We start from the raw sequence: 11,031 nt of genomic DNA on the forward strand, positions 1-11,031 counted from the left end.
CTAGACTATGGAGTTTATCAGACAAGGGGAATTGAAAATATAATCCGATGACAATCTGAACGCAATCATGGGGTTTAACGTTATTGTATGATAACCCACTACACACAAATTTGGGCAATGGGAAGTCAGTCCGAACGCAATCATGTGGTTTCACACTATTGCGTGATAGACTGCCACACACAAATTCGGGCAATGGCATGCTATTTTCAGGCAATGGGGAGCCAGTTTAAATGTAATGCATATTCACGTAATTGCGTGAAACTAGTGATTTCAAGTGAATGTGTTTTGGCCCCACTTTCTTTTCATTCAAATTTAAGAGAAATTCCTCCCATTTGATAACTCCTATGACTCACCCATGATAGGGCTGCTTTAGAGTAGCCACAAGTCGGAAATGACTTGTAGGCACACAACAACACAAAGAGAGACTTCTTTTGAGATTCATGTACTTTCTGAACTGAGAACAACATCCTGCGAATTTGGCTGTTTTATGTAGTCCTGTGACTCCAATAATATCTTATTTTTTCTTTCTCCTGTATGATTTTTATTACCTTTTCCTGATGAAGAAGCCAGTGGAGTTTCAAAAGCTTGCAACATATATCTTGTCTATTCTGATTGGCCTAATAAAGACATCTCTGGTTTATGTATTTTTGGATGTTATTATACTTTGCTGTATGGTCAACATGTTTTCTGGCTATTAAGTTTTGCAGTTCATTTCATTCTTTACCACTGTGTGTACTAGTTACTAATTTCACCTTAATGTTTCTATATATTTGTTCAAGCATACTTAACAAAGCATTCATTTTTCAAATGGTTTACAACCCAGATGTAAAGGTATTCACACAAGTGCCTATATGACAAAATGCTAGCTGGGTGTCACTTTGTATACTTAACACAGAAAGCAGCACAAGGCTGCCCTTTTGCACCTTTACCTAGGAGAAAACCCAACTGAGTTCAGCAAGGCTTAATCTCAGATAAATGTTCATTGAAGACATAGCTTCCTATGTTAAGATACACCAAAATGTAAAATCCATGTGCATTTCCCCCTCTCACATTCTGAAATCTCTAGATCATATTTGTATAAAAATAGTTAAATTTAGGATTGCTTGTCTTGAATATCCATCTCTGACCGTATCCCCAACTAAACATAAACAAAATGAACATTTGTTGCATTTAGACCCTAAAAAAGATTTAATATGATTCTTTACTACAAGAGATGTATACATTCAACAAATTAAATCACATCATATTTCAGACTCAGAAGCTACATGTAGGTTTGAGGGTGGACATGATGACTTTAGATGACTCTACAACTTTTGACCTTAAAATCATTGCCCTATTAATAGAAAGTAGTCGACTCTCCATATCCACGAATTCTGCATCCACAGATTCAACCATCCATGGCTTGAAAATATATATAAAAAAAAACCTCCCAAAATAACCTCCCGAAGCAAACCTTGATTTTGCCGTTTTTACTATGATGTTTTATATAATGGCATTTGAGCATCCATAGATTTTTGGTAACTATAGGGGGCGTTCCTGAAATCAAACCCCACAGCAGGTAACAAGGGCCTTGCTGTAGTTTATTTTAGACACATCTTCTTTGTTATTTGTCTTCAGCTTCAAACTTATGGCGACTATAAATAAGAGACCTCCAGTACACCTTTTTATTAACAACCTTGTTCAGGTGTTGAAAACTCAGAGCCTTGTAAAGTCAAAGGCTTTCATGGCTGGCATCCATAGTTTTTTATGGGTTTTTCGGGCGATGTGGCCGTGTTCTAGTAGAGTTTCTTTCTGACGTTTCGCCAGCATCTGTGGCTGGCATCTTCAGAGAATGCTTTGCCTGGGTTTTTTCCAGGCAAAACATTCTCTGAAGATGCCAGCCACAGATGCTGGCGAAATGTCAGAAAGAAACTCTTCTAGAACATGGCCACATAGCCCGAAAAACCCACAAAAAACTCAGAGCCTTGGTTTCCTAGATTGAGTATATCCACCTGTTATCCACTTTTCTTCCTTTCCTACTGTCTTTCACTTTGCTGAGCATTAGCATCTTTTTTAATGAGTCAGGGATGTGGTTACAGAGCTTTTTAATATTATATAATTAGTAAAAAAATACAAATTTACAGCCAAATATCTCCCATATGGTGCTTTTCTACTAAATCAGAATGCTTAGCAAATTAGGTGTGTACATGCTTCAACCATACAATAGCACAGATACCCCCAATCCCAAATCTATTATGTATAGATGTATTATGCTGCATTGTTTTATAGGGGGAAGATGGGATATAAACCAAAGAAATAACACAATTTAACTCTCAGTGTAAGAGAATATGAAGGAGAGGGCTTTCTCGGTGGCTAATCGTAGACTATGGAATACCTTTCCTGAGAAGTTTAGGTTTGGTCCCTCCTTGTTGTCCTGGTGGCAGGCAAACACTTTTTTATTCAGGCATACTCTTAATAACTAACTTGGACTGAATGAACATGCTAGACTTTTAATGTATTTTATCAAGATGAACAATATCTGAACAGTCTTATGATATTGCAATTAGTGTATAATTTTACCTTTTAGAATTTATTGTGTTGTATAAATATTAGCATGATGTAAGCTGCCTTGTGTTCAAGACTAGAAAGGTGGGATACAAATTAAATAAGACTAGACTAGACTAGAAAGGTGGGATACAATTAAATAAGTAAAAAGCATGTCTGTGACGCTATTAAGCATGCTAAAGTTCTTTCCAAATAGCTTTTAAGGTCATGAAATAATTACACCTTGCCCAGACCCCCAAATATGTATCATTCAGGAAATGCAGCAAGAAGTAATCATTTACACTGCCAGGTAGCTAGCCACTCAAAAGCTGGACTTTAATATCGTTTATTGCTGCACCTGCAGAAGGATGTGCCAAACACAAAAGTCAGAACCCTTCTACTCAACTGAATTCTCAGGCCTTAGTTCTGTACATTTTAACTTCCAAGTTATGAATATAGATTGCCTACAAAGTAGTTGACAGGCCTATTCTCATATTTTGGAGTGGCAGTTATTGGTAAAATTAGCAGTTTTAGTAAACACTTTAAGAATCTGAGCAAGCATTTTGAAACTTGTTTTCCAGGTAGTCAGAGAGAAATAAAACAAACAAAAGAGAAATGTTTTTAGAGCAAATGGATTTGAAGTAATTTCTCCAACCCTTCTCTTCTCCAAGATGGCACAGACTAGGCATTCCCAAGGATACCTAACAGTTTCATCTCACCTTCTGGTACAGAGCAAATGCACTGTCAATTAGTAGCTTAAGGGCTGAACTATATCACACCAGAAAACACACATTTCTTAATTCCATGTTCTCTCCCCCCACCCCTAAGTACTAAGGCATGTGTGGAATAGAACCAGCAGGCAGGATGGAAACTCTTAATGTCTCCCTGTTCATATATTCTCTACTACAACCCTTCATCCCAGGTCTTGCCTTCTCTTTTATTTTTTTGCAGACAGCACTGTAATTTTACACTGGTTGAGGTTTATTTTTCAATAGGAAGCAGTCAACAAGGGAAGGTTAATCATCTACCCCCCCCTTTCCTTTTAGAAGGCAAACAAAGGATTAGGAGCCCTGTCCTTGACTTACCATGTTTAGATGCCCAAACAATCACACCCTTTCCCATAACAGTTTCCATGAGCATGAAATAGTAACACACAACAATGCTGATTAAGAAATGAATGTAAAAGGTATCTTTCCAGTGAGACACTATCAGCATACATTTATTCAGAAGTCAAATCCAGTGGGACTTCTTTCCAGGTAAGAAGGTACAAAATTGCAACCTAAAACAAATTTTATGTTTTCAAGATCATCTCTTCTACACCGAGTACAAAGCTAATTCAACTTTATATGTTCAGGCCTCTAATAAAGTTTCAAGAAACAGCAAGCAGAATAACCCCTTAACAATGAAGTCTACAAATGGAAACAAAAATGGGAGGGGAAGGAGACAGTTTGGGGCAGCCATTACTCAAGCTCTTTGCAGAACAGCATTAAGGAGTAAGTCTTTAAGGCCAGTGCCAACTCCTGACACAGTAGTAACGCCACAGGCAAATTATTTGGGAGTAGAAATATTTTATTACATAAGTTTTCCAGTGCGGATTCAATATCTGCTGACTAAGGCTTCCATTACAAGTGGTAGGGAAGGCCACATACTGCTTTACTAAGAAAACATATCTTGTAATGCAGACCCTCAACAATGTCTTAGAGAGGAAGAGAGTATATCCATCAGCACACATGAGAAAAAAAAATAGAAAACCACAGTGAATAATCCAAATTCCAAAGCCTTCCTTTTGTTTATTTTAGAAAAAACCCAAATATTTTATAAAGACATAGTACTTGCTACCAGCCATTATTCTCACATGTTGATTGAAAGGTGTATGCAATAAACTCTTTCTGCATCAATTCCCAGAGTGCCAATTGGTGGGAAATCCTGTGATACAACAGGAGAAGCTTCAGATTCTTAGGTGCCAATTGTTATAAAGGTCTTTGAAGGTGATCACCATTCTAGAACTGGAGACACTGATTGGTTGGAAAGATTTGAAGGGGCAGGGGAGAGCCTTCAGATTCCAAATGCGGATTGGCAGGAAAGTGCCAGGGTCCTCCAAGGGCAGTGCCAAGAGGAAGCAACTGTTACGTACGGGCATTACGCTCTGTCTCTGCTAGACACTCTCTTACCAGAGCCCGAGCATGTATAATCCCTGTGAAGAAAAAAACATAAGACTAAAACATACTCAGGTGCTATCAGGTGCAAAAGTACTAACCCAGCAATTCCCCATTTGTCTGAATGTAAACTGCATCCTCTCTCATACCATGGTCAGTTTTGTTTGCCAACACAAACAAAGTGCTAGTCACATAGGGAAAATATGTTGTGTGCAGTGGCCTTTTATGGGGTAAATTAAGGATGCAAGAAAGTCATTGAGTTGGAAGAGACCACAAGGGCCATCCAGTCCCACTCCTTCCCATGAAGTAACACAGTATCAAAGCACCCAGCCTCTGTTTAAAAACCTCCAAAGAAGAAGACTCCACCACTCTCTGAGGGAGTGTGTTCCACTGTCAAACAGCTCTTACTGTTGATGTAAGTCAGTAGTACAAGCTGAAAACAAGCTTGCTGGCAGCATTCCAGAAAGTTGAATAAAACTAAAGAACAAGGAGATAACCTGCTTGCAGGTTGATACTTCATTGCTAAACAAGAGTTATAGCCATTGGATAGAGAGATTCTAACCCAGCAGGTGCTACCTGTTTCAATGTGTTGCAGCTATCTGCCCAAGAAACTGCTGAGTTGGCCAGGTCTTAGCATTAAGACCAGAGATGCACTTCTGACTGTTTCCTCCCCAACAAGAAAAGAACTTTAAACCAACTTTTTATTAAAAGCACAACAGAAGCAATAAATAAAGGAATTGATGGGAAGAATTAATGGTGTCATATTTCTAAACCAGTTGAATAAACTGATTAGCTACAAAGCAGCAATGAACTGTTCCACAAAAATTAAGCATGCAGTGTCAGATTTTGTAAATTCTAGAATCTTTCAGAGGAATAAGTCACATTTTTGTGCAGTTCCATGTAGATCTTCTCATATTCTATTAGTTCCAGTCAAGGATAGCTTATTGCTTCTGCGTCCATATCCCATGACTAGAAAGTATTCATCTGTCAGGAAAGTTCCTACCTCTTTTCAGCCGCTCCATAGCACTCTTGCTGCCTGCATAGGTAGGTCGGATTTCCTTGCCCATCTCCTCGATGACAGAAAGCAGGTCTGTGTACGTGCTCTGGGAGCCTTGGGCACCTGGTGGCTTCATAGCCTGTAAAATGAAAGTTGAAACAAAAATGAAGGGCTCCTCTTTGACATTATTCACATAAGATAGGAAGAATACCCTCCCCCCTAGTCTCCGAGCAGAAACTCACCTGCACGTAGCCCATTGATGGGGGGCCAAAATCGTTGAAGAGAGGTCGAAAGGGGGCCGATGTTCCAGGCAGAGATCCAGATGGAGATGGGACACTTGTGGCTGAAAGTAACATGAAAAAACATTGGATTTTAGCCAAGAATATTAATGATTCTCCAATAGTGTTGAATCTCAATACTCACAGCACACTTTTGAGGGTTAATACTTTCCCTGCATTCCCAGTGAAGTAATAGCTGAGAACAGACTAAGAAACATTAAGTGTTTCATTTAGTGCTAGATTTATGTCTTCTGGATTCTCCATGGCAAAAAAACCTTGGCAGTAATCTTCCAATGACCACCCTGTTTTCCATCAGAACACTTGTGTAATACAGTTGGCATTAAGTCAGAAAACTGGAAAGAGATGAGTTCTTTTGTTTCAACTTGTTCTATAAGTTTAAAGTAGGAGAAAGGGGACTGGGTGTGGTAGTTTTACAATAAAGACAGCTCACTGCTTGGAAGCCTGTCACAGGATCTCAATCATTAATGATGGGGTGGTTTCTGATGATACAGCTCATTTATTTCTACTACAAGGCAAGATGGAGTAACTCACAACTGATCCTTATATAAGGGATGCCATTAAATACAATGGCATAGTGAAATGGCATCCCTTATATAAGGATTTTGCCACTGCCTTTCCCTGAGGCGGAGAGCATGTGACTTGCCCAAGGTCACCCAGTGGGTTGCATGGCCAATGAAATGTAGATACTATAAGGAGTAAAAGGCCAGAATCCAATGCTACACATCCAGTAAATTGTACAGCTTCTGCCAGACTTGGAAGCTCTTTCACTTCCCACAACCACTTATGCACCCTAAAAACCTGCTCTGCGGGGCTGGGAAAGCCTCTGGAACAGGTGCTCTGGCATCTGAGAAGAATGGGCAGGGGGAGGAATCCAGAATCTGCTGGCACTGGATAGTGAAGTACACTGTTGGATCTTGGCCATGGTTATAAAGAGCTACACACAAAATGTTTTGGTGATAGATTTGAATGCAGTTCAAGAATTTGAAGTGTATTCTGACTCACTTTTGCCAGTCTTGGAATGAAACAGTTGCTCATGCACATCTGTGTTTTAACAGCTCAATTTCCTTTGTCAGCCCTGAGCACCTCAATCTGCCTCTCACTCCTATCTAGCATTTTATTTTGTCTCTCACTTTTCTAATATTATATTCATACAGTATGACCTGAATTGGTTTCCCTTAAAAACATCAACAAGGTTTTTATGACAGAAAAACTAACATGACACATAAGCATCATATGAACACAGCACTTCCCTCTTTTAGGCTTAACCACAGAAGCTTATGGTTTTGCCGTAACATCCTGAAAGCCTGAAAGCCAACACAAAAGATAAATGTTATTCGATTCAAGACAAAGAGGGAGGGCTGGAAAGAGCAGCCACATCTATAACGCAATAAGAATTTGGTACTGTCACTCATCCGTCTGAATCTCGCCACCATTCCCAGTTGCCAATTTCACCTTACATTTCACATCACCTTTAACCTACAACATTTTAATATTTTGTGTTATATGTCATTCTAACAACTCTGATGTTATCAAAGCCAGGTCCAACTCCATCAGGCCTAGCCTGAAGAAGAAGAACCCTCCCTCCATGCCATCTGCCATGGTCCAGGCCTAAGAGGGAGAGAAGAACCACTGGACCTGATCCCCTTCCCCACCGCCATTCCTTTCTCTTTTTGTGTCATGTCATTTTAGATTGTAAGCCTGAGGGTAGGGAACTGTCTGAAAAACTATTTGTAAGCCGCTCTGAGAGCCTTGAGGGCTGAAGAGTGGGGTGTAAATACCATAAATAAAAAAATAAAGATGCAATGGACACACATGATGCACATACAGTTAATTAATGTACATGTACAAGGAGTCAACATAGTGGTTTGAGTGTTGGACTACAACTCTAGAGACTAGGGTCCTATTCCTCACTGGGTGAGCTTGGGCATGTCACATGCTCTCAGCATCAGGAAAAGGCAATGGGAAACCTCTGAAAAAATCTTGCCAGGAAAATCCCATGATTGGGTCGCCATAGGGTCGTTATATGTCATATGTGACTTGAAGACACATAACATCAACAATGAGCACATGCTACTTATCACTGAATAAATCAGGGTAAGAACTAGGGAAGCTATTCAAATTGAAGGTAATTTTCTAATAATAGAAAGCTACACACACTGAGTCTTTAATTGAGAAAATAAATGGTTGTTATTAGGCCAATAACAGCAATCTAACTAGGTAGTTTGTGAAGCATCTGGAGATAATTTGGGACACAGGAAGCAAGTCAATTACTTTATTTGAGAAGTCCAGAAAAAGGAAACAGCAGCTGCTTTATTAAAAGGATTACTTTGATGAACCAGAGATTGAGCCATTAAAGATTATTAGCTAACTCTTTTTCTTACAGTAAAGCCCAACCTATGTTTGCTGCTCCGTTTAGCTGCATGTTTTTATTTGTACAACACAGTCATTTATGGCTATCACAACCACAACCACATAAAGGTGTTACTTTAGTGCAGTTTCGTGAGAAATAGCTTTCCAAAGCTACTTTGCAAATAATGTAGTGTTTACTTTTAAACTGGCTAATAAATACGGGGTCCATTGAGTTCTGAATTCAGAGACTGGTTTCAAGCCAAGAACGAGTGCTTGGCATTTTCCTGCCCTCTCAGGCTTTGAAAGAACCAGAGTAGTAGCAGCAGCAGCTTGGTTTCCCAAATGCAAAGAGCCTCTCTGCTCTGCTGGGACAAATATAACTGACTTTAAGACAACCAGCCATGGAAGCCCTGGTAGACCGGGAGCATGCTGCTCCTTTGGTTAAGCCATCAGTGTTGTTCAGTGACTGAGATGGGAATGTGGGGGGCAGGCAGGCTCTCAAACTTTCACAGCAGATGGTTTTTAAAGCCAATGTGGTCCTTGGTCTGTTTAGATTAGCTGACTGGTATTTCTTAAAAGACACACTCATGTTTCTGACACAAGCAAGATCCAGGAGCTTCCTTTAAGCAGACTAACAAACCTGAAGAGCTACCAGTAGATCGTGGTGCTTGGATTCACAGACACACCAGGACAGAGTTGGACGTCAATGTATTCTGGGTAAAAGTCCTTCTTTTCCTTCCTTGTCGTATGCAAAACCAAAGCACACGTTTCTAAAAGAAGCAGTGAAAGAAATTTCTGGGACACTGGATCCAAGCACCACGATCTACTGGTGACTCTTCAGGTTTGCGGTTGCGTGCCTTCAAACCGTTCCTGACTTATGATCTGGCGGGGCTTTCTCTGCAAGTTTCTCCAGAGGGGTTTGCCATTTCCATCCTCCGAGGCTCCAGTGTGTTTCTATGGCTGAACCGTTCAGCTTTAATTGTGCTGGCAGGGCCCCTGGGCCTGTTGTTCTTCTACGTTTTCTGGACGTAAGACACCTTTTGTGACAGGGAACCCACTTCTGCACTTTTATCTTTAAACCCAAAGGGATCTCGGGGCACCTCTGGGACTAAATGAAAGAGAGAGAGAGAGAGGGGGGGGAGGCAGCAGCTTCCCTAGACTCGGGCCCCACTTCCTCAGATGCATTTATAAAGAAGAATATCGAAACGCTCCCTTAATAATAACAACAACAACAACTGAGGGAGAGAAGTGTTAGCCTGAGCTCCCCGGACTGGAGCCCCTTCTCCTCCCGGAGCACTGACTGTTCCTCTCCCAGAGGACTGAGGTGCCTCGGGGCAGAGGCCTCCTCCCTGTCCCCCACCTTGAGCCCGGGAGAGAGAGAAGGGGGGCGGGGGCGGGGCTTACCGAGCGGGGGGCCTCCGGGGGCGGGGCTGGCGCTGCTGCTGCTGCCGCTGCTGGCGGTGGTGGTCGTGGTGCCGGCGGGGGCAGAGGCAGAGGCGGCTGCGGAAGGGGCTGCGGAGCTGGCGGCGGGGGCGGGCGCGATGGGCTTGTAGGACATCCCCGACTCCGCGCTCTTTGGTTCTGCCCGGCTGCTCGCGATTGGCAAGCGGATCCGGCTCCGGCGCCACGCCCGCTACTCCGATTGGACGAGGCGATTCTACAGGCACCGCCTTTTTACTGGCCTCGGCGCCTCCGATTGGACGAGAGGATACCCTTTTTGAGAACTCGGCTCCTCCTCCTCCAGCTCCTGATTGGCTGCCGCGGCGGTCGCTCACTCTCCCTCTTCTCCTTTCCCTCCCCTCGCGTTTCCTCGCTTTGCCCCGGCTTCGTCTCTCGCTAAGAGGCGAGCGAGCGAGCGCTGTTCCGTGCGCGTGCGTGGGTGCGTCACACCTCTCACAGTTCCTGCCTTTCTTTCTCTGCAGGCGCCCAGCGGAGCCTGGAGGAGCGGGCGCGCACTCGTCTCCGCCTCGCGTTCAAGAGCAGACAGCCGCCGCCGCCGCTTACGCCTTCGACCCGCGCCGACGTGCCTCGCGCCCTCCCCCTGTGACGTCACCGCGTAGCGTTACACCCGGCTTGCCTTGTTTCCATGGCGACGGGAGGGGGCGACTGAGGCCTAGTCGTAATCGTCGCCCCAGCCAAGCCTTTCCTTGCGTTGCTGTTGTTAACTACCTTCTACTGTATAAGGCAGCTCCAAGGCCCACCCAGCCTGGCCTTGGAGGATCAGGCCTGGGACCTCCCTAGCCAGGGGGACCAGACTTGTCCTCTTTTCCAGGACATGGCCTAGCTACATGCCGGCCTCCTGCCCAGGAGGAATTCGCAAACGTTGTCCATTTTGAGAACGACTAAGAAGCACGGATTGACATTTACTATATGAGTGTTCTTAGCTTCCCTTTTCCTTGGAGGTCCTCCATTTCAACCATCTGTCCAAGAGGAATTCCCAAATGCCCTCTGTTTTGAGCATGACTAAATCAGGAATTTACATTTCGATGAGTGTTTTGAGCTTTTATTTTCGCATAGAATCAGAGTTGAGAAAGACCCCCCAAGGGCCATCCAAACCAGCCCCTGCCATGCACGAACTCAATAAAAGCATCCCTGACAGATGGCCATCCAGCCTCTTTTTTTCCTTTCATACAAGTTAAACCAACAACACATAGACATACAACAGAGTACATTACAATACAATTAACTAAAAACAGACTTCCAAGTA

The 11,031-nt window shown here is 42.8% G+C and overlaps 1 protein-coding gene across 1 annotated transcript; it reads right to left on the reverse strand.

The window, feature by feature from the left end:
* Positions 1-1,909: 1,909 nt before the first annotated feature.
* Positions 1,910-10,345, reverse strand: CDK2AP2 (cyclin dependent kinase 2 associated protein 2). The gene is made up of 4 exons (XM_089520671.1): positions 9,729-10,345; positions 5,919-6,019; positions 5,683-5,815; positions 1,910-4,717 (listed from the first exon to the last, which is right to left on the reverse strand). Exons 1-4 carry the CDS (start codon positions 9,880-9,882, stop codon positions 4,650-4,652), a joined length of 456 nt encoding a protein of 151 aa, XP_089376797.1. The 5' UTR covers positions 9,883-10,345; the 3' UTR covers positions 1,910-4,649.
* Between the last annotated feature and the right edge of the window lie 686 nt (positions 10,346-11,031).

This window comes from Sceloporus occidentalis, unplaced genomic scaffold (genome assembly GCF_023333645.1).
Source record: "Sceloporus occidentalis isolate IW3139 unplaced genomic scaffold, rSceOcc1.0.p SCAF_4, whole genome shotgun sequence".
Lineage (NCBI taxonomy): Eukaryota > Metazoa > Chordata > Lepidosauria > Squamata > Phrynosomatidae > Sceloporus > Sceloporus occidentalis.

What these genes read in the sequence shown, in the direction of transcription:
- CDK2AP2 (XM_089520671.1), bottom strand. Translation starts at nt 9,882, where the DNA reads ATGTCCTACAAGCCCATCGCGCCCGCCCCCGCCGCCAGCTCCGCAGCC. An exon ending in CATCAATGGGCTACGTGCAG is followed by an intron (nt 5,816 to 5,918) that starts GTGAGTTTCTGC and finishes TTCATTTTACAG; the next exon opens with GCTATGAAGCCACCAGGTGC. An exon ending in TATGGAGCGGCTGAAAAGAG is followed by an intron (nt 4,718 to 5,682) that starts GTAGGAACTTTC and finishes TTTTCTTCACAG; the next exon opens with GGATTATACATGCTCGGGCT.